General features: G+C 36.7%; 1 protein-coding gene across 2 annotated transcripts in view; it reads right to left on the bottom strand.

Moving 5' to 3' along the window:
- The window catches only part of AKAP10 (A-kinase anchoring protein 10), a 73068-nt gene that overhangs the window by 25711 nt on the left and 23120 nt on the right, over positions 1-24237 (bottom strand). For both annotated transcript variants that reach the window (XM_081027049.1, XM_081027048.1), the window contains exons 5-8: positions 6252-6350; positions 2728-2812; positions 1804-1927; positions 354-490 (exon numbers count right to left, since the gene is read on the bottom strand). In XM_081027049.1, coding sequence (XP_080883175.1) covers positions 354-490; positions 1804-1927; positions 2728-2812; positions 6252-6350 — 445 coding nt within the window. The remainder of the gene's footprint in view (positions 1-353; positions 491-1803; positions 1928-2727; positions 2813-6251; positions 6351-24237) is intronic.

Below are 24237 nucleotides of genomic sequence, written 5' to 3' on the forward strand. Positions count from 1 at the left end.
ATGATTTTGCTTGTGCCAGTGCATCTGCCTAGAATGTTCTTTTCTGCCTTCTCTGGTTAGCAAAATTCAATTCATTCATCAGGATCCAATTCAAATCTTTCTTCTATGAAACTCTTCCTGAACTCCACCATAATCGTCCTGCCTGCCATACACAAACCTCCCTTTTGCCCAGCAGAAAGTTTTGAGCTAAGAACCCCCAATTACACACACCACATGAAAAGGAGCTTTTGTGCTGCTCCCTGTGAGCTTCTGGACAGCAACACTGAGTTAAACCATCTCTATTTCCAAAGTACATATTCCAAAGTACCATAAATATTTGCTGAATGCTGAATACACCTGTCAATAACACTCACTTGTCATATAAAATCATGGCATCGTTCTGTGCTTCCTGTCCATCATACTGGCCCTTTTTGGCAGCAAGCTGAGACTGGAAGTTATCTGCTGCCAACCAGAACTGTAAGATATTCACTGCATCCTCTTTTTCCATGTACTAGAAGGAAAAATACAAAAGAGGAAAATAAGACTGTAAACAGATTTCACTCACTATCCCTAATTTATAAGCCCTAACTATTAAAATGTAAGCAATAAGCAAAAAACTAAAAAGAACTAACAGACCCACTTGTTCAGTTAATGCCAGTCAGCAACTGACAGTCATTTGAGATTATAAAAAGTTTAAAAACATTATTTTAGGGAAATACAAAACAAAACGAAAAATCCTACTACCACATAGCGTGATGGAAATTTTAGTGAAGTAAAAATTACGGCAAAGATGGGTTAGCGATTCATTACTGTCAAACATACAAAGAATAAAGTAACCAGACCTTATCTTTTATACCTGATCATTTCCATCATTCCATTCAGCCATATTAACTCGAAGAAATGCTGACTTAAACTTAAGGCAAAGAGGAAGTGAAAAAAATAAATCAACTAAACTGTATTCTTGTGAAGAGGCGGAACACAAGTGTGGATTTAAGCTACTGTTTTGTGAGACTGGGAATCCTCTTATCTTTACTTAATAGTCACTTGCTTTGTAACAAAAGAATTTCATTTGCTGAAGCCTACAAATACCATTAGATTAAAATGTATGCCTCAGAGAGATTAATATACTCATTGTTTATTGCAAATGCTAAAACCAAAGTGATGATAGTTGGAAAAAATGTCCTACTGCTCTTTTTCTCTTCTAAAGTCTGATCTCTGAAATCAAGAATCAAATTCTGTGGTTTTAAAATAGCTCCAAATAGGGGTGGCTGGATGGCTCAGTTAGTTAGAGCATGAGCTCTTAGCAACAGTGTTGCCGGTTTGATTCCCACATGGAACACTGAGCTGCTCTCCCGGCAATTAGACTGAAAACAGGGACTGGACTTAGAGCTGAGTTGTGCCCTCCACAACTAGACTGAAGGACAACGACTTGACTTGGAGATGATGTCCTGGAAAAACATACTGTTCCCCAGTATTCCCCAATAAAAGTTTAAAAAATAAAATAGCTTCAAATAATTAAATCTATGTATTCTCTTAGAGTTTTCAAAATTAGAGTTATCTTACATTGAATTTTCATGTTCTCTCTTTAACCTGTCATTAAAATACTCTTGCCATTATATACAACTTAAAACAATAAAATTATTTCTTTTGTATTAATAAAGAAATATTAATTTATTAATTAATAAAGATCTAATAAATCCAATTGATCTTTTTGGAAATGACTGGTCTCTTCTACTATGTTATTTTCTATAGACAGGGCCTCAGCATTTGTAGTTAAGAGGCTGAAATGCTCTAATAGAGTAGGAAAGGAAATGCAGACTTTACCTCAGAGAAATAAAAGAGGGCTGACTCACAGAAGAGAATGTCAGCCAGGTAAACAGTTCCACTGGTCAGCACTTCAATCTGGTATTTACAGAAATGATGACTTCGCAGAAACTCACTAAAGTGCCTACACATGGACAAAAGGGGACAGTTTGAGGGAACGACCAAGGGAAAGAGCTTAATTGGGAAAAACACTCCATATTGTGCCTATTGTAACTTAAAAAGCCTAGGTCAACACTACCTCTCTTCCCACGGTGTTGTTCCTGATTTCTCTACCTGTAAGTAATCTCTCCCACCTCTTACTGACTTTGTAGCTCTCTGATATTTAACACATGCTACCTCATATTTTGATAACGAAAGAACATGCTCTGTTTCTCTTAGGCTGTAACTTCCTTCAAGGCAGGTACTATATCTAACTGTGCCTTGCATAGAGCACTCTTTTCGTAAATGTTAAATGAAAGAATGAATATGTAGATTGTTTTAAGGGCATGCAGCAGTAATTAATCAAAAAAAAAAACTTTTGGAGGCAGTTCAACAAATCTATGTGGATTTAGTAATACGGCATCCATTAAGCTTAAAGCACACACTAATACATTAGGACATTCATCTGAAGACATGCATTGTTTAAATCAATAAACTAATTCTAATAGTCACAATCACCCCAAATGACTTAAGAATTTAAACAAATTATTCTAACTTAGGAAATATTGACATTAAAAATTAAATTTGTTTTATTTTTAAGAGCATTCACAATTTACATTTAAAAGAAATTAACCAAAATAGTGTTAGAATATGCCTATAAATATGCCTGTAAATATTCAAAATACTTAATTCCTCAGAGACAGTTTTTAGTTGAATGAAGCTCATTCCTGACACTGAACCCAAATTTTCAAGAATGCAAAATGTGAAAGCATGAAATTAACTTACTCTTGCTCCATTGCACTAAAGACTACAGACTGTGCCAAAACAAAACAGTTGGGATCTACCTGTCCATCTTCTCCACAAATCTTTGCTGTAAAAGAAATAGTACATAATTAGACAATACATGGCACATCTCTCCTTAAATGTCTTAACACCTCGTCACCTATTCTCTTTGCTTCCTACTTCACTAAGAAAATAGAAGCTATCAGGAAATTATTTCTATTACTTCCCACCATATCTACCAACCCACCTACATCGTTCCTGTTACTACACTCTCTCCTGCTACTACAGATAAACTGTCCTCGCTCCTCCTTGAGCAACCCTCTGTTGGAGCACTTGGTCCCATCCTCTTTTGCCTTCTACAGAATTGTTTCCTACAGCAATTGTCCCCCCTCTCTCCTGCGTCACATTTTTCTTTGCTATTGCCTTATTCTCACCAGCTTTATATGCTGTTTGTACACCATACATATGTGTTTGCATGCAATCATACACTTTATGTTTATAACACATCACCTTAAAACCAAAAACCATTGTCTCTTAACATCCCCTTCCAGCTCATCTTTAGAAAGCAAAATGCCTCAGAAGAGTTTCCCATACTTGTCTTCATTCTTCCTCCTAATCTCCTTAAGACTCCTCCAATTAAGTTTTTGTCCCTAAAGGTCCACTGTAATTAAGATGACCAGTGGCCCAGTTGCCCACCAGGTTGCGAAATCCATTTCTTTCCTACTATTCATTTTACTTAACCTATCAGCATGATTCAACAACTCTGATTAATCCTTCTCCCAGAAACATTTTTCACCTGGCTTCCAAAAAAAACTATTCTTTTGATACATAGTTGATGTAGGAGGGCCTACATTACTACTGGCAGTTATTTCTAAGTCTCCTTTGCTCGTTCTTTCTCATCTGACAGACTCTAAATGTTAGGCCTGCCCCAGAATTCAGTCCTTAGACCTCCTGTCTTCCCTCAGTACACTCACTCCCGTGGTAGTCTAGTTTCATGACTCTAAACCTTCCATATGCTGATGACTTCCAAATACCGGGGGTGCCAAACAAATGTATGCGAATGGATACATCAGTCAACGTTACTCAAGCAGCAGTTCACCATAATCAGAAGTGTCTGGACACTGATGGTAACCATTTTGAGCACCTCTTATAATTGCAGAAGTCAAACGTGACTTGTATTCATCTTTTGTTATTGGTATATGAGTATATTGAGTGCACAATTTTAATAGTTTTCCTTTCTTAAACTGTGTATACATTTTTTTGACACCCCCTGTATGTATCTCCAAACTGGACCTCTCTCATGAACTCCTAACATAGATGTCTGACTGCCTACTTGACACCTACCATTTGGATGTCTAAAACCCAAACTCCTAATTTTCCTCATAAGCCATTACATCCACAATCTTCCTCATCTTATAAATGGCAACTCCATTCTCCGGGGAATTCAGTCATGTTTGATTCCTTTTTTTCCTCTCACACCACTCACTTCTAAACCATCAGCAAATTCTGTCAGCTGTACCTTCAAAGTATTTTTAAAATTCCACCACTTCAAGGATTTGTGGAAGAAAGAAGAGGCAAGAGAAGCATAGTTTTGGAGTCATTCTGAATCCCCATATCAAAACAGAGTAATTAGGTAGCAGCACGAAAAATCTATGAATAACATTTACATTACGCAGATGGAATACAAAATAATAATAGCTAAAGTGGAGACTTCTTCAAATTATAACTTATTTAAAGTACAGCTATATTAAAATATTCCAACTGAAATAGGTGACAAATAATTAGGGCAGGATTCAGAAGAATAAACAGTGACTAGTCTAAAGATCTACAGGTAATTAACATTTTAAAATGCATAATAGACACTGGGATTTAAACATTCTCAGATCAAACTGATCCTTCAGAATATTTTTCCCCTCATGGGATTACATCATTAATTTGATAAAGTTTAAGAAAAAGAAAATTAGAATTTCATTTTTAAATGTTTTATTTGGCTCAAACTCCCCCCTTTTCTCCGCTACTCCAGACAGTTTGGTTATCGATTGGTACAAACAAACCCCCAAAGGAATCACTAGCCAACCAATTCTTCAAATAATCAAATTCCAATCAGTTAGGATATCCCAGTTGTATTATTAGGAAAAGTCAGTCTAGGGAATTGTGACGATGGTAGCAACAAATTCCCACATAAAAATCAAGAAACTACACAGAAAAACCAAAATTTCATGACATTTCCAACAAAACTGAGCAAAAACCCCAAAATGCAAGCAGATAAGGACAAACCACTAAGGGTCACAAGATTTCTGTGTCACAAGACCTAGTCTATGTGGGTTAAAGAAAAGGAAGACAACGGGGGGAAAGAAGGGTAGCATTGATGGACCCCAAAATAGCCAACTGTTGTTCACTGGAAAGTATGGTGGACCAATTCAAGAACCACAACTGAGACAGAGGAGGTTTTGCTGTCTTCAGTAATGAGTGAGTGCAAAGGACCTGCAGTCAAGACTGAAAGAGTCCCATGCTGGGAAGAATCTGCTAGCGGTAGAATAACATGCTGTATGTCCAAAATACGAAATTTTGGTAATAAAAATGCAAAACAGTACTAAAACTTGAAGGGAATATTTGTTCAATGAATAAATGAATCACTTTTATTTGTGATTACAGGTGCATTTAAGGTTTTTCCGATGCAACACAGTAAAAGCTTTCAAACTTTTTTTTACTATGATTTACAGAGAAATATATTTACAAGTATGTGACTCAGTATACACATACATATGTTTATATGATGGAAACAATTTCCTGAAATGATGTTTGTTTGCTTTTACTACTGTGAGGCACTTTGACTTCTTTATTCTAGTATTTTTTTGGCAGGGGGATGAGGACATGAGATTGGTCTTAGTCCACAGTTTGAAAAACACTGCCAAATAGCATACTAATTAACATGTAGGAGTCTGGTTTCAAATCCTGACTCTGACGTTTTTTAGCTGCATTACCTTGGGCAAATTACTTACCCTCTCTGTACTTCAGTTTCTTCATTTATAAAATAATAACTATATATTTTTTTAATTAAATTTATTGGGGTGACAATTGTTAGTAAATTTACATAGATTTCAGGTGTACAATTCTGTATTACATCGTCTATAAATCCCATTGTGTGTTCACCACCCAGAGTCAGTTCTCCTTCCATCACCATATATTTGATCCCCTTTATAATAACTATATTTTTGCTGCAAGGTTCTGTAGAAGATTAAATGAGTTTATCCACGGAAAGAGTTTAGAATATTGTCTGGGACACAATAAGTACTCAATAAATGTGTGCTATTATTGTTCTTGCTGTTGTTGTTCTTTGAATAAAAGTCTAAGAATTTGAGTCCAACATATAAGACAGCGTCTGTAAGTGAACTACAATCAGATATAATAAAGCACTCTGAAAACAGACTAGAAAATGATATTAAATACCATGTTCATAAAAATTTATCTTAATCAATAACCAAAATTAGGGTTTTTTTTAGGCCATAGCTTCAAGCACTGCTTACCTATGATGTCATTTCTCATTGCTTCTGTAATTGGTATTGGTTTAGCAGCATCTGGAGATATATATTTGGTAAAAGTATTCACTGCATCTCGTTCTATACCTGCAAGGGAAGAAGGGGACAACTTCAAAAATCAAAATACAACTTGAACTAGTAATGGACTACATTCATGAATAGTAGGGCACACACATATATACAAATATACATATATATAACAAATATATGTATAAGTATATTTAGGACAAAACAAGCCTCATCATAATACTGCTTTTTCACTGTCTGGTTTGTAGAACAGTGGAGTTATATGTGAGTTTCCCCCTCCACTCCTCATCTAAGCTAATAGGCTCCTTCACAGCAATGATTTATGCACGTGCTCTTTCCATGTCTTTTCTTCAAAGTCCGAATGTGATGGATGCTCACAGCAGCATAATAGGAGCTCAAAAATTATTTATAAATCTACATTTTAAATATTTTACAAAATGATTTCACATTTATGAATATTACATCCATTTGACCTAGAAGAGTAAAACAATAAATCTTGAACTTTTCAGTCTCAGGACTTCTTTGATATCTTAAAAATTATTGAGGAACCTAAAGTGCTTTTGTTTATATGAATTTTATTTATAGATATTAAGATATTAGAAATTTTAAAATGAGAAAAAAATTGATTCAGTTAAAATTAACAATATTAAATCTGTTAGAAGTTAACATAAACAACATTTTTAATGGAAAAATAACTTTTAAAAACTGAAAAAATTAATTAGAAGAGGGTACTGTTTTACATTTGTCTTGATAGCAAACTGTTGGATTCTTATATCTGCTTTAGCATTCACTTTTTCGTGCTATTTTGTTTTGGCTGAAATATATTGTGATCTCCTGATATAATAAAAAACATATAAATGTATAGTCTTCATCCTGGTTCCTGGTACAGAGTTTCTAAAACCCTGGGAATTGCTCGAGTGGTAGGGGTGATATAAGCATCTGTTGTCCTTCATAATAAGCCCCTTTCAATCATAGGAAAGTTTACGGTAATGAGGTGACTGGCAGAATGGGGGTTGGTGCCAGAGGTACCAATCATGTGATTAGTGTTTGAACTTTCAGCCCCACTCTCTAACCTTCTAGGAAAGAAGAGGAGTTGGGAATCACCAAGTTAATCACCAATAGTCAATGATTTAATCAATCATCCCCATGTAATGGAACCATAAAAACCCTCAATGAAGTGGTTCAGAGAGCTTCCAGGTTGGTGAATGCATCTATGTGCTGGAAGGGTAGCACACCTGGACTCCTGCACTTGAAGGAGAAGCTCATGCACTTGAAAACCTTCTGGATTTTGCCCTATGTATATATCTATATATCTCTTCACCTTTCTGTTCACTTGTACACTTTATAATATCCTTTAAAATAAACCAGTAAACGTAAACAGTGTTTCCCAGAGTTCTGAGAACCACTATAGCAAATTACTGAACAAGAAGAACAGGTTGTAAGAACCCCTGATTTATAGCTACTGTGTTTCCCCGAAAATAAGACCTAACAGGAAAATAAGCCCTAGCATGACTTTTCAGGATGACATCCCTTGAACATAAGCCCTAATGCGTCTTTTGGAGAAAACCTTAATGTAAGACCCGGTCTTATTTTCGGGGAAACACGGTATTTGGCCAGAAGTATAGGTGACAACTTGGGACTTGCAACTAGCATCTGAAGTAGTGGTGGGGGGCAGTCTTATGAGACAGAGGCCTTAATTTGTGGAGTCTGCACTAACTCCAGGTAGTATCAGAATGAATTCAACTGTAGGATGCCTAGTTAATGTCCACAGGGAAATGGAGAATTGCTTGGTGTGGAAAAGCCACACATTTGGTTTCAGAAGTGTCATGAATAAAGAAATGGATTGATTTTATATATATAAAGAAAACCTGGCCTCAGAGATGTATAACTGGGAAAAGGAGTATTTTAATAGCTTTTTGAAATAATTGTGGATATATTCTTCTCTGACACTACACCAAAACTTGACAAGTGATAGTTTCTTAAAGGTTAGAATGTAAATCTGAAACTTGTATTGTTACGTTAAAATCCACTGGTTTATCTCCCATGTTTAATGGATCTTTTACTCATGAATGATTTTAATTACAGTATCAGATATTTTAAAATATTTTGGAAAATGTTGGTTCACTGACATATGCAGACCTTCCAAATGTTGCTATATCACATCATACAGTGTAAAAAAGAAATCACATCATTAGTATCACCAATGATCTTATCAGAACACTCTTTAAAGCTTTCAAAGCACATAGTGGTGAACACAAGCTTTCCAAAATTGTAATTTTCACTTGAAAAGCTTAAATTTTGCCATAGGCAAAAATACTGTTTTCCCTTAAATGACAAGCTCAATTCATTCATTTCCAAGAAAATATCTGGCAAAATCCAAATTTGAATAACCACAGTTTGTCTATAATCATTCTTACAAGTAAAAATGGTATTCCATGAAAAAAGCAGCTACTTGAACTCACAAAAACAATTAACTACACATGTAGTATGCTTCAGTATGCTTAAGTGCTTCTGCATATTTCTGATTCGATCACATGTGATTTAATAAAATTAATTATCTACTTCTCCGAAGACATCCCTAAGTAAAACTGGCACTTAGTTTTACTGGGAGTATGTAGAAGCACACAATGATTATTAATACAATTTGATTCAATGTCAGCAGGTTTTCCCACAATTGTCTTTCTACCACCATTACAAATGACAACACAGTGAAAAGACAAATAACATCTTAGAATTATTCTGCAAATAGTTTTGATCAAATGGATATCCTTGAAAAAGTCTCAGAGACCTCCTATGGCTATGCAAACCATACTGTGAGAACCCCTGGGTTAGCTGAATAGATTATCCCTACTTTTATAGAAAACTATGTACAAAAAACTAAAATGGGGCTGGCCCGGTGTGGCTTAGGTGGTTGGAGTGCTGTGCTGCTAATGCCGAGGTCGTTGGTTCGATTCCCACATGGGCCAGTGAGCTGCGCCCTCTACAGCTAAGATTGTGAACAACGGCTCTCCCTGGAGCCCGGCTGCCATGAGTAGCTGGAGGTCGGTGTGAGCTGCCGCACGCTACTGTGGGCTACCTTGTGCTGCCAGGAGCAGCCGGTGGCCAGCGTGAGTGGCCGGCAGCTGGCTAGAGCTGCTGTGAGCTGCTGTGAGTGACCCACCGATGACCGACTCCCTCAGCAGGGAGGAGCACAAGGTGCATAATACCAGCATGGGCCAGGGAGCCGTGTCCTACACAACTAGACTAAGAAACAATGGCTTGACCTGGAGTGTGGGGGTGGGGGAGGCGGAAAAGGGGAAAAAAATTAAAATGACTTATTTGAGTCAAAAATGTGATGGGGTGAGGAGAGAGCCAGGGAGAAGTAAAAGCATAAAGTTTTTGTATGCAATTAAAGTTAAGTTGTTATCAGCTTAAAATAGACTATATCACTGTAAGATCTTTTATGTAAGCCCCATGGTAACCACAATTAAAATACCTACAGAAGATATACAAAAGACAATAAAAATCAAAGCATGTCACTACATTAAAAAAAGAAAGAAACACAAAAGACAGCAAGAGGGACAAAAGACCTAAAAGAGACTCAGAAAATAATTAATAAAATGGTAATAATAATTTCTAGCCTATCAATAAATACCTTAAATGTAAATAGATTAAACTCCCCAAAAGACAGAGTGTTGAATGGATTTTTGAAAAAAGTAATCAAGATCCCACTACTGCTTTAGATATTTTTTTTCCCCTTTCTTCTGCCTCCCCCCACACTCCAGTTCAAGCCATTGTTTCTCAGTCTAGTTGTGTAGGACACAGCTCCCTGACCCATGCTGGTATTATGAGCCTTGTGCTGCCCCCCAGCTGAGGCAGTCGGTCGCCAGTAGTTGGTTGGCTGTTCACAGCAGCTGATGGCAGCTCTCTCTGGCTGCCAGCTGCTCACGTTGGTTGCTGGCCACTCACGCTGGCCACTGGCCACTCATGGCAGCCCATGACAGCACACAGCAGCCCACGGCAGCTCACGATGGTTGCCAGCCACTCACGCTGGCCATTGGCCGCTCATGGCAGCACACCGTAGCCCACAACAGCACACAGCAGCTCATGGCAGCACACAGCAGCCCTCGGCAGCATTCAGCAGCCCAGCGCCAGGGAGAGCGGTTGTTCACAAGGGAATCGAGCCAGTGACCTCAGCATTAGGAGCATGGTGCTCCAACCACCTGAACCACCAGGCTAGCCCTCGCTTTAGATTTAAGGTCACACATTGGCTGAAAGTGAAGGGATGGAAGATATTCCACATAAATAGTAACCAAAGGAAAGCAGGAAGGCTATACTTAGACAAAAATATACTTTAAGTGAAAGGTGGTCATAAAAGACAAAGTGGGCATTACATAATGATAAAAGAGTCAATCTACCAAGACAACATAAAAATCATAAATATACATGCACTGAACATCAGAGCACCTAAATATATTAAGCAAACATTGACAGAAGTGAAGGAAGAAGTAAAGCAGCAATACAGTAATAGAAGAATTCAATACCCCATTTTCAACAATGGATGTAAAATCAGTAAGGAAACAAAGCACTTGAACAACACCAGAGACCAAATAGACATAACAGACATATAAAAACATTCCATTCAGCAGCAGCAGAATACACATTCTTCTCAACGTATACAGATCATTCTCCAGGACAGATCAAATGTTACATCACAAAACAAGTCTTAACAAATTTAAGAAGACAGAAATCATACCAAGTATCTTTTCTGACCACAATGAAATGAAACCAGAAATCAACAGCAAAAAGAAAACTGGAAAATTCACAAATATGTGGAAATTAAATAATATGCTCTGAAGAACCAATGGGTCAAAGAAAAAAATAAAGAAGTTTAAAAATATCTTGAGACAAATGAAAACACAACATACCAAAACTTACTGAATGCAGCAAAAACTGTACTGAGAGGCATTTAAAACTACAAATAATTATATTAAGTATTACCAAAGCCAAAGACATTACAATAAAATTACCAAATGATATGACTAATGAACACAGATGCAAAAGTACTCAACAAAATGCTATTAATAGCAAACAGAATTCAATAGTATGTTAAAAGGATCACACACAAAGACCAAATGGAGTTCATCCCTGGAATGCAGGAATGGTTCAACCTAAAAAAAAGTCAAAGCGATATACCCCATCAACAAAATGAAGGATAAAAACTCACATGATCAATTCAATAGATGCAGGAAAACCATATGACAAAAGTTAACACTCATAATTTAAAATTCTTAACACACTGGGAATAGAAAGAAATTACCTTAACATAATAAAGGCCATATATGAGAAACTCACAACTAATATCATATTCAATGGTAAGAAACTGAAAACTTTCCCCCTAAGATTAAGTACAAGGCAAGATGGCCACTCATCACTTCTATTTATTTAGTTCTCAGTTTTTCAGTTACACTTGACTTACAATATTATATTAGTTTCAGATGTATAACATGGAGACTGGACATTTATCTAATTTACAAAGTGATCACCCCAATAATCCAGTACCCATGTGACACCATAGCTAATACTACTGACTACATTCCCCATGCTATACTCTACATCGCCACGACTATTTTGTAACTACCAACTTGTACCTTTTAATCCCCTCCCCCCTTAACTTATTCCCTCTAACCCTCTCATCCAGCAACCATCAAAATGCTCTCTGTATCTATGAGCTTTTTTCTGTTTTGCTTGTTCATTTATCCTGTTCTCCAGATTCCACATATAAATGAAGTCATATATAAATGAAGTCATATGACATTTGTCTATCTCTGTCTGACTTACTCCACTCAATACAATACTTTCTAGAACCACCTATGTTGTTGCAGATGGCAAGATTTCATTTTTATCTATGGCTGAGTAATATTCCATTGTATGTATGTACCACTTCATCTTTATCCATTCATCCACTGATGGACACCCAGGTTACCTCCAGATATCTTGGCTATTGGAAATAATACTGCAATGAACATTATGGATACACATGTCCCTTCAAAGTACTGTTTTGGGTTTCTTCAGATAAATTCCCAAGTGTAATTACTGTGTCCTTCTTTGGTTTGTCATAATCTTTGTTTTAAAATCGATTTTGACTGGAATAAATATTGCTAATGCAGGTTTTTGTTTTTCATTTCCAATTTCATGAAATAACTTTTACCACCACTTTACTTTCAGTCTCTGTGTGTCTTTTGACGTGAAGTGAGTCTCTTGTAAGCTGCATAAGTAAGGGTCTTGTTTTCTTATCCATTCAGCTACCCTATGTCTTTTGATTGGAGCATTTAACCCATTTACATTTAAAGTAACTGTTGAGAAATATGCAGTTACTGCCATTTTATTATTCATATTTTTTTTATCGTTTTTCTTTTTCTTCTTAAAGGTGTCCCCTTCCCATTCTTGTAATACTGGTTTGGTGTTGATGAACTCTTGTCTGGAAACTCTTTATCTGTCCTTCAATTCTAAATGATAGCCTTGTTGGGTAAAGTAATCTTGGTTGTAGGTCTTTGTTTTTTTATCACATTGAGTATTTTGTGCCAGTACCTTCTGGCCTGCAAAGTTTCTGTTGAGAAATCAGCTGACAGTCTTATGGGAGCTCCCTTGTAAGTAACTAACTGCTTTTTCCCTGCTAACTTTTAGATTCTCTTTGTCTTTAAAATTTTGGCATTTTAATTATGATGTGTCTTGGTGTGGGCCCCTTTGGGTTCATCTTATTTGGGACTCTCTGCACTTCCTCAGCTGGTATGTCTACTTCCTTCACCTGGTTAGGGAAGTTTTCAGTCATTATTTCTTCAAATAGATTTTCCCTACCTCTTTTTCCTCCTTCTGATACCCCTATGATGTGAATATTATTCACGCTTGATGTTGTCCCAGAGGCCCCTTAAACTATCCTATTTTTGGATTCTTTTTTTTTCTTCCTGTTCTGATTTGGTGTTATCCACTACCTTGTCTTCCAAATCAATGATTTGATCCACTGCTTCATCTGCTCTACTGTTGATATGCTGTAATGTATTCTTCATTGGGTTACTGTATTCTTCATTTCTGTTTTTTTTTTTTTATGTTTTCTGTCAATTTGTTACGTTTCCTATCTCTTTTCGAAATTCTCACTAAGATCACTGAGCATCCTTATAACCAGTTTTAAACTCTGCATCTGGTAGATTGCTTGCCTCCAGGTTTAGTTCTTTTTCTGGAGCTTTGTCCTGTGCTTTCATTTGTGACATGTTTTTTTTCTCCCCATTTTGGCTGCCTCCCTGTGTTTGTTTCTATGTAGTAGACAGAGCTGCTGTCTCTGGTCTTAGTGGAGTGGTCTTATGTAGTAGGCGTCCTGTGGGTCCTAATGGCAGTCTCCCTGGTCACCTGAGTCAGGTGTTCCAGGTGCGTCCCTTGTGTGGGCTGCATGTGTGCTACTGTTGTAGTTGAGCCTTGACTGCTATTGGCACATTAGTGGGAGGGATTGACACTTAGGCTTATTGGTTTTGAGGACTGGCTGTGACTACAGTGGAGAAGCTCCTATGCAGTGGCCACCTTATGCATCTGCACCCTGGGTCAGGGGAGGATTCAACAATGGCTTCTGCCAGCACTTTTGTCTGGGAGCAAGCTGCCCCTCCAGCTCTCATCCTGAAGACAGACAATTCAGTTCCTCCCCATATGTCCCTGACACCTTTCAAGCTGTTGCCCCAGAGCTGGATCTCAGAACGAGTGAGTCACTCAGTGAGTAAGTCTATGTAGGGGACTTTGAACAGGAACATTTGGCACTCCAGAAGCCCTCCATTTCACTCAGCCACAATCTCTGCTGGTTTTCATAGCCAAAAGTTACGGGAATTTCTCTTCCCTGAACTGGAACCCTGTGCTGGGAGCATGGTGTGAAGCTGGGACCCCTTGCTCCTCAGGGGAGACCTCCACAGCTGAAATATCCCTCCAGATTTTTAACCACCACACTTGGGTATGGGGCCAGTCAGTTTCATGTCTCTACCCCTCCTACCAGTCTCGAAGTAGCTTCTTCTGTATGTCCTTAGTTGTAGGACTTCTGTTCAGCTAGACTTCAGGTGATTCTCAATGATGGTTGTTCTGTAATATAGTTGTAATTTTGTTGTGGTCGTGAGAAGAGGCAAGCACAGCACTTATCTACTCTGCCATCCTGACCAACGCTCCCTCATCACTTCTATTCAAAACAGTAGTAGAAATCCTAGCCAAGAAATTAAGCAAGAAAAAAAGCGGCATCCAAATTGGGAAAAAAGAAGTAAAATTATCTTTATTGGCAGATGACATAATCTTATATGTAAAAAACCTAAAGGCTCCATTTAAAAAAAAAAAACTGTTAGCAATCGATGATTTATTAGTTAGAAGACAAAATCAGCACACAAAAATCAACTGCATTTATATATACTAACGATGAACTACTCTATCAAAAAAGGAAATTAAGAGAAAAATTCCATTTATAACAGTATCAAAAAGAATAAAATACATAGGAATAAATTTAACCAAGGAAGTTAAAGGTTTGTATACTGAAAAGTACAACATATTGATGAAAGAAATTAAAGACACAAATAAACAGAAAGACATCCTATGTTCATGAACTGAAAGACTTAATATTGTTAAGATGTCACTACCCAAAGCAATATACAGATTCAATACAATCCCTTTCAAAATCTCAGTAGTATTTTTTACAAAAACAGTAAAAACAATCCTAAAATTCATACAGAACCACAAAGGACCTAAATAACTACAACAATCTTGAGAAGGAAGAACAAAGGCATCACACTTCCTGATTTCAAAAAAAATTTCAAAGCCACAGTGATGGAAACAGTATGACAATGGCATAAAGACAGACATATAGACCAATGGAACACAACCACAATCAGATATCATCTCATAACTGTCAGGATGGCCATTTACTAAAACAAAAAAGTTAACAAGTGTTGGTGGGATGTGGAGAAACTGGAGCTTTGTACACTGTTAGTGGGAATGTAAGATGATATAGCTCGTATGGAAAACAGTATGGGAATTCCTCAAAAAAACTAAAAATAGAACTATTATATCATCTAACAATGCCACTTCTGGGTATTTATCCAAAATAATTAAAATCAGAATCTTCATGAGATATTTGTACTCTCATTTCATTAAAGCATTATTTATAATAGCCAAGATATGAAACAACCAAATGTCCATCAATGGATGAATGGATAAACAAAATGTGGTACGTGTGTGTGTTGTGTGTATACACACACACAACGAAATATTGTTCAGCCAAAAGAAAAGGATACCTTGCCATATGTGACAACACAGACGAACCTTTGGGACATTGTGCTAAGTAAGATAAGCCAGTCACAGTAGGACAAATACTGCATGATTCCACTTATATGTAGTATCTCAAATAGTCAAAACTCACAGAAGCAGAAAATAGAATGGAGGTTGCCAGGAAGTAGAAGAAAGGAGAAAGAGAGAGTTGCTGTTAACAGGTATAAAGTTTCAGTTATGCAAGATGACTAAGTTCTAGAAATCTGTAAAGTTAACATTGTATGTAAAGTTAACAACATTGTACCGTACACTTAAAAATTTCTTAACAGGGTAGAGTTCATATATTTCTTCACAAGTTAAAAAAATTGAAAAATAAAAAAGAATTTATAGTAAAAAAAAAAAAAGAAGAAAATGCCAGACTTACGACTAAAACTCAGATATATTACAACTAGTATTGTCTCCAATATATAGTTATAAAATTATAGATATGTTTTAGGAAAGGGAAGTTATGCTTGCTTGTGCATTAATCCTCTCTACAACCAGGGCCTTGATGAAATATATCAACTGTAAAGATTTGGGATTGTTCTGCCTTTAACCAGATGTAAAATAATCTAAACTAATTCCATATTGCATTCTCTCAATAAACATGACTGCATAGCAGCTATATGAGCAAAGTGCTAATCAGAACAAAGAAACTGGTTTTGCAGAAAATGTCAAAAAGCCTAAAACTCAGAAGTTGGGTTGTTTCTAACTTAATTTCCACTAACTGAAAACAGCTGCCAATCCCAGACAAATGCTGTGACAACTTGTATAGATGCTAATATACATTTATTTTCTGGGGATTAAACTCACTGAAAGAAGTTTGAGGGCAGCTGGTTGCCTCAGTTGGTTAGAGCGCAGTTGCTCATAGCACTAACGTCACCAGTTCGATCCCCACATGGGCCAGTGAGCTGCGCCCTCCACAACTAGAGTGAAAACAACAGTTTGACTTGGAGCTGATGGATCCTGGAAATACACTGTTTCCCAATATTCTCCAATGAAAAAAAAAAGAAGTTTGATACCCTTCAATAAAATACTGACTGTATTTCATTTCAGAAACACAGAAGGTTACACCCTTCTTTTGGATCCAGAAAACTCATTTTCCTTATTTAAGAATAAAAGGACATTAATATATTTTTAACATTTTAACAAATTAAACATTTTTAACCCAATAAATACTGGGCTAAGATAAATGCTTTGGTCCAATTTCTAAAATAGTCTTTAATAAAATAACAAAGAAACACGAAAATGCTTAAAACATCTGTTTTGCTTTTTGAAAACATAACTATTAAGGAAGCTATGAGGCCAGATTACTGGGAATAAAGAACTTCCCTTCAGTTATTTGAATGATGTTTAAAACTACATTACTCAATTTAGTATTTTAGTAAAAAGCTTTAAAATATTTAAATGAATCAAACCTTGTATTTTAACTGAAACTAATCCTTAACCACAACAAACCTCAAAACACAAAATACCAACTGACTCCATGAGATAATACAAACATATATAGAACTTTACCCAAGACTTTTCATGTAACCCAGATACAACAGCCTTTCATTAAAATGGATATATTTAAAAAACAAAGCTGTGATAAGATAGTTTCAGGGCACATAAAGTGACAGGTGTAAATATGAACAATTAAAGTGCAAAAGACAAAAGTTTAAATAAAAAAATAAAATCTTTGGACTATAAACTTCATGTGTCGACTGGCCAAACAATTCTCCAGGTAGTCCACCAAAAGGGCAGTTTATTCGGGAAAAGAAAAAAGAAACAAAGCCACCAAGGAACATGTGAATGCACACTTGCTTGCTGGTGTCCCAACTGGCCGCCCATGTACAAAAAAAGCCCCCCCCCCATTCCAAGACGGCTTCCCCATTTATTAGCATCCCTGCCCCAGAAGTTACCACTAAGTTTCAACAGGAAGTCAGGACCAGAGAGTTAACAAGGGGCCCAGTTCCACCCACAGCCCTCCCAGCTCTATGGTTAATCATCTTAAGATGCCACTTCACTTTTATTACATACAATAGACAAAAATTTTCCTAAATGCCCAGCCTGTGACTATTTCATTTGTTTTTGCATCCTTGGTATCTGGTATTTCATTGTAGGTGCTTAATATGTATTTGTTGAAAGAATAAATTTACCACAAATATTGTATTTGTTGAAAGTGAATTTATCTCATGTAGTACCACATTATTTTCCTATTATTTTAAAGTATTAGCAGCATCTTTATTAAAAAACTTGAGGTTAGGAATTCTTTTTAGTCAGAGGGAAAATATCTTGTGACAAAGACAGTTTAAAACAGAGAAGATAATCAAGAGGAGTGGGGCTCTAGCACAAGGAACATGCATTAGTCAGCCAGCCAAGTGGCTATTAAGGAGAATGTGTATTAGCAAAATGCAAAATTAATACATTCATCAAAGTCAGTTCAGAAGAAATTATTTTGTTAACCCCTACCTTTATGCATAAATATCCTAAAACCAAACTTAGTATCCATTTAAATGAAGTATAAAACATCAGTATATCCTAAAGATGACAGTCAGATGAAATCACACTGCTTTTGAATTCTTAATATTGATCTTTAGTTACAAAAGCAGTAGGTCATTACAAATCCCTTCGTTGGTAAAAGAGTGACAAGGATATATTCAGAAAACCCTAGGCCATCTGAGTGATATATGAAAATACAAAAAGATTTATTCAAGAAAGAGACTTTCTACTATTTCTGAAAAACAGGAGCTGGAACTAGGAGAAGAATTTAGGAATTTCTAGGCTCTAGAAAAGTTTTAAATACAAACATAAGGTGTTACCATATGGCCACCTTCTATAGCTTGAGGTTTTAATACAATGAAAATAATTATGATAGAAATCACCCAGAAGCAAGTGTTAAACATGTATTTGATTTTTAAGAGGAAAAAGGCAAATCCATATAGAAAGAATTATCCTTTGATTTGACTTGAAATACTGAGGAATAGGTCAAGATTAAATAAGTATACTCCACTCCATTTCTCCCACATAATGCAACTAAAAGCACTGGATAAATGTATCCAAGAACCTGAAAATATAAATGGTAGGAGGCAGATGGAAAAAAGAAACAAAACTTGAAGTACCGCCATAATGCAGGCAAGTTTCCCACTCTTTATTTCTCCAGTATCTCCGAGCCTGGACTCAAAAGTTGAAACTGTACAGCAGATGCAGGAAGAAAAAGCTCCAGAGAAGCCCTCTATTTCTGGTCTAAGGAGCAAGAAAGGGGGCTCCTATGGAGTGGGGGAAATCCCCTGGGCCTTTCTGTTTTTCCCTTTCACTCCAGTCTCAGCCCCCAAGCGATACCAGCTCAGCCCTAGTGGCAACGGCAGCAGCACCAGACAGACTCCAAAAGCTCCAAAAACCCTCTTCTTTAACAAAGACACTGCAGTTCCCAATAGAAAGGAGAAAATCCCTATTTTTCTATCCTTTATCCTCTTGCCAGTTGGTCAAAGAAGCTGACATCATTGTGGGAAGTGTGCTAAAGTGTGAGGAAACTAAAGCTCTGGCTTTCTAGCCAAACAAGCAAGAAGGCAGGGTCCTGAGAAATCAGAAAGTATCGGATCACAGAAAACAGGAATTTCGTGAAAGCTTATAAAGTTGTGTGCGTACTACTGGCTGAGCATGCATGAACCTGACTGTAGGATCATTCTCCAAGGGTTTGAGAACTCAACTATGACCTGTCCACCTGCCAGGACCCAGACTGGACACTGGGAGGCATATATGCAGGTAAGATGCAAAACAGAACTGACTCTGGAACCACAACCTACAGAATGCTGGATGGAACCTAACTAGTCTGAACCTAACTAGGTCATTTGCTTGCTAAAGCAAAAATTTCAACATTTTTGACAGGATTTAAACATGACTCAGAATCATATAAGTCAAACTGTCCAGGATATAACCCAAAATTAACTGCCATACAAAGACTAGAAAATCTCATTATCTCACAAGGGAAAAGACAATCAAGATGGCACAGATGCTGAAATTACCAAACAAAAAATTTTTTTAAAGAAGCTATGATAATCATGCTCCAAGAAGGTCAAACACTCTTGAAACAAATGGTAAGACTGTCTCCACAGAATCATACAAGATAATAAATAAATAAAATAAAAACAATAGAAATTTTAGAACTCATAAACATAATAACCCAAACTTAAAATTCACTGGAGCAACAACATGGATGAAGCTTGAGAATATTATGCCACGTGAAAAAAATCAGACTGAGAAAGACAAATAACACATGATCTCACTTATATATGGAATCTAAAGAACAAATGAGCAAACAAAACGGAAATAGACTCAGAGATATAGGGGGTAAAAAAAAACTGGGGCTGGCCCAGTGACTCAGGTGGTTGGAGCACCGTGCTCCTAAAGCCGTGGTCGCCGGTTTGATTCCCACATGGGTCAGTGAGCTGCGCCCTCTACAGCTAAGACTGTGAACAACAGCTGTCCCTCGAGAGCTGGGCTGCCGTGAGCAGCCGGAGGTTGGCATAAGCTGCCATGAGATGCTCCGGGCTACCGTGTGCTGCCATGAGCAGCCGGTGGCCAGAGTAAGTGGGCGGCAGTCATCGTGAGTGGCCAGCAGCTGGCGAGAGCTGCCATGAGTGGCCGACTGACGACTGGTGGCCGACTGACGACTGGTGACCGACAGCTTCAGCCAGGGGGAACACAGGGCTCATAATACCAGCATGGGCCCAGGAGCTGTGTCCTACACAACTAGACTGACAGACAATGGCTTGAACTGGAGTGGGGGGGGAGGTGGAAAAAGGAGGGTAAAGAAAAAAAAACTGCTGGTTGCTAGATGGGAGTGCAAATTAATAGGTACAATATAGTCATGGGGATATGAAATACAGTATGGGGAATATAATCAACAGTTTTGCAAAGATTATGTAAGGTGCCAGATGGCTACTAGACTTGTCAAGGGTATCACTTTATAGACTGTGTAGATGCCTGACCAGTGCACTGTACACCCGAAGCTGAAGGAGAATAATATTGTATGTCAACTATAATTAAATATATATGTAATTAAATATATATATATCGTCACGGAAGGTGGAGTATAGCGTAAGGCAGATAGTCAATGGTATTATAACAGCTATATAAGATGTCACAAGGATAGTAGCTTGGGGGAGGGGAATTATCACTTTGTGAGGGGTGCAAATATTTTAACTATTACGTTGCTTTGTATACCTGTCACTAATAATAATAAAAAAAAAAGGCACAAGCACAGGACCTTCAGATCCTGACACCCGGGGCACCGACAGAGTATGCATACTTTTGCAATAATAAAAAGTGAAATTTCAACATTTAAAAAAGTAATGATAATTCATTGGAAAGACTCAAAGCACAATGGAAATGACAGAGGAAAGAATCAGTGAATCTGGAGATAGATAAATAGAAAATTTTCAAGCTGAACAGAAAAGAAAGTTTAGAAAAAAGTAAATAGAGCCTCAGGGACCTGTAGGACAATGACAAAGGTGTAACAGTTGGGTCATTCAAGTTCCAGAAGGAAAGGAAAAGTTACAGTGCCAAAAAAATATTTGAAGAAACAATGACTGAAGTGACAACATGGATGGACCTAAAGGTATTATGCTGAGTGAAATAAGTCAGACAGAGAAAGACAAATACTATACGATTTCACTTATATGTGGAATCTAAAGAACAAAATAAATGAATAAAACAGAAACAGACTCATAGATACAGAGAACTGATGGCTGCTACTTTGGAGGGACGTTGTGGGGCTGGTGAAAAAGGTGAAGGATTAAGAAGTACAAAATGGGGGGCCGCCCAGTGGCTCAGGTGGTTAGAGCTCCATGCTTCTAACTCCAAAGGCTGCTGGTTCGATTCCCACATGGGCCAGTGGGCTCTCAACCACAAGGTTGCCAGTTCAACTCTTTGAGTACCGCAAGGGATGGTGGGCTCCGCCCCCTGCAACTAAGATTGAACAAGGCACCTTGAGCTGAGCTGCCGCTGAGCTCCCGGATGGCTCAGTTGGTTGGAGCACATCCTCTCAACCACAAGGTGGCCAGTTCGACTCCTGCAAGGGATGGTGGACTGCACCCCCTGCAACTAGCAATGGCAACTGGACCTGAGCTGCTCCCTCCACAACTACCATTGAAAGGACAACAACTTGACTCGGAAAAAAAATCCTGGAAGTACACACTGTTCCCCAATAAAGTCCTATTCCCCTTCCCCCCTACCCCAAAAAAAGAAGTACAAAATGGTAGTTACAAAACAGTCACAGGGATGTAAAATACAGCACAGGGAATATAGCTGATAATATTGTTATAACAACTATGTATGGTGCCAGGTGGGTACTAGATAATTGGGGGAATCACCTCTTAAATTATATAAATGTCTAACCCCTATGCTGTACACTTAAAGCTAATATAAAATAATATTGAATGTCAATTGTAATTGAAAAATAAAATTTTTTATATGTCCAAAAAAAAAAGAATGACCGAAAATTCCTCCAAATATGAAAAAACAACAAAAAAACCCCCCACAAATTTACAAAATCAAGAATCTCAGTAAACCTCAAACAGGAAGAAACTCAAAGAAATCCATGTCCAGACACTATTACCAAAATGTTGAACATAAAAAACAAAGAAAATACCTCGAAAGTAGCCACACAGACAAAAAACATGTTAAATGTAAGGTCATGATTCCAAGATTGCAGATTTTTCACCAGAAACCACGAATGCCAGAGGCTGGGAACAACATTTTTAAAGTGGTAAAAGAAAAGAACTACCAATCTACAATTCTCTATCAAGTGAAAAAGCAAAATAAAGAGATTCTCAGAGGATAACTGAGAGAATTCTTTGACAGCAGACCTGCTCTAAAAGAAACGCTAAAGGAAATTCCTGAGACACTAGTGAAATAATAGAAATAACTGAACTTCAGGAATAAAGAAAGTTAACAGATACAGCAAATTATCTGGTTTAAATATAATAGACAATTTTTCTTCTTTTAAATTCTTTAAATTATGTACAACAGTTGAAAGCAAAATTTATTACATTGTCTGATGGGGTTTTCAATGTATGTAGATGACAAATACAACATGTAAGTGTGAAGGTAAAGGGACCTATATCGTAAGGTTTCTACATTCCACTTGAAGTGATTTTAAGCAGACTGTGAAAAGTATGTATATTGTAATCCCTAAAGAAACCATTACAAAAACATACAAATAGATATAATCAAAATCTCCCTAGATAAATTCTAAAAAAATTTAAACAATCCACAAGAAAGCAGAAAACAGGAAATCAAGGAATGGGAAACAGAGGGAACAAACAAAAAACAAATAATAAAATGGCACACTAAATCCAAATATAAATAATTACACTTAATATAATTACATTTAAGTTATAATGAATATCAATCATATCTATATATTACAATGTAGATAATCACATGGTAGTAATTATATTTAATGTAAATAATCACACTAAAACTTATACTGAAATAAACTAACCAACGAAAAAACAGTTCTCAGAATAGATTAAAAAACAATACCCAACTCCCTGCTACTTAGAAGAAACTCACTTTACAAACAATGAATGACAAAGGTAGGTCAACAGTAAAGGAATGGAAAAAGATAACATGTAAACACTAATCAAGTGAAATTGGAGTGGCTATATAAATCAGACAACAGACATCTGCCCTCAGAACAAAGGAAGTTACCACAGATAATAGAGAAAAAATAGTCAATTCATCAAAAAGATATAATGATCCTAAATGTGTACACGCCTAACAATAAACAGAGCCTGAAAATACAGGAAGCCAAAATGGTTAGAACTGAAAGCAGAACTGGAAAAATCTACAATTATGATCAGAAACTTGAACACTCATCTCTCACTAATAGAGCAAGCATACAAAATCAGCAAGGATACAGAAAAACTGCACACCGACTCAATTATCAACAATCTCAATCTAATTAACATTTGTAGAAAACTATCCAACAAAAGAATGTACATTCTTTCCATAGCACATGAGATATTCACGAAGACAAACCATGTCTTAGGTCATTTAAAATTTTTAACAATTTAAAAGAATTGAAATCATTTAAAGTATGTTCTTTGTCCATAACACAGTTGAGAAACCAATAACAGGATGATAACAGTAAAAAATTCTCCGAACAGTTGGAAATTGAACAACATATTTCTAAATAATCCATGGGTAAACAGTAAGAATCAAGGAAAACTAGACGTTTCATTTTTTGCTCAATTCAAAAATGTCAGAATTTGTGGGATGCAGCTAAAGCAGTGGTTAGACATTTATAACATTAAATACTTGTCTTAAAAAAAAAAGTCTCAAATAGCAATCTAAGTTTCCACCTTAAGAAACTAGAAAAAGAGTAAAATAAATCCAAAGCAAGAAGGAGAGAAAGAAATAATAAAGCATGAAATTGACAACAGTAAAACAACATCTAGAAATCAATTAAATCAAAAGCTGATTCTTCAAAAAAGATGAATACCTATATATACTGAGGAAAAAAAAAGAAGACATAATTACCAACATGAGAAATGAAAGAGAAATATCATTACAAACCCAAGATTAAAAAGATATTAAGGGAATGGTAGATAATTACATGCTCAGATATTCAAAAACTTGATGAAATTAACAATTC

This window comes from Rhinolophus hipposideros (assembly GCF_964194185.1).
Source record: "Rhinolophus hipposideros genome assembly, chromosome: 20".
Classification (NCBI taxonomy): Eukaryota; Metazoa; Chordata; class Mammalia; order Chiroptera; family Rhinolophidae; genus Rhinolophus; species Rhinolophus hipposideros.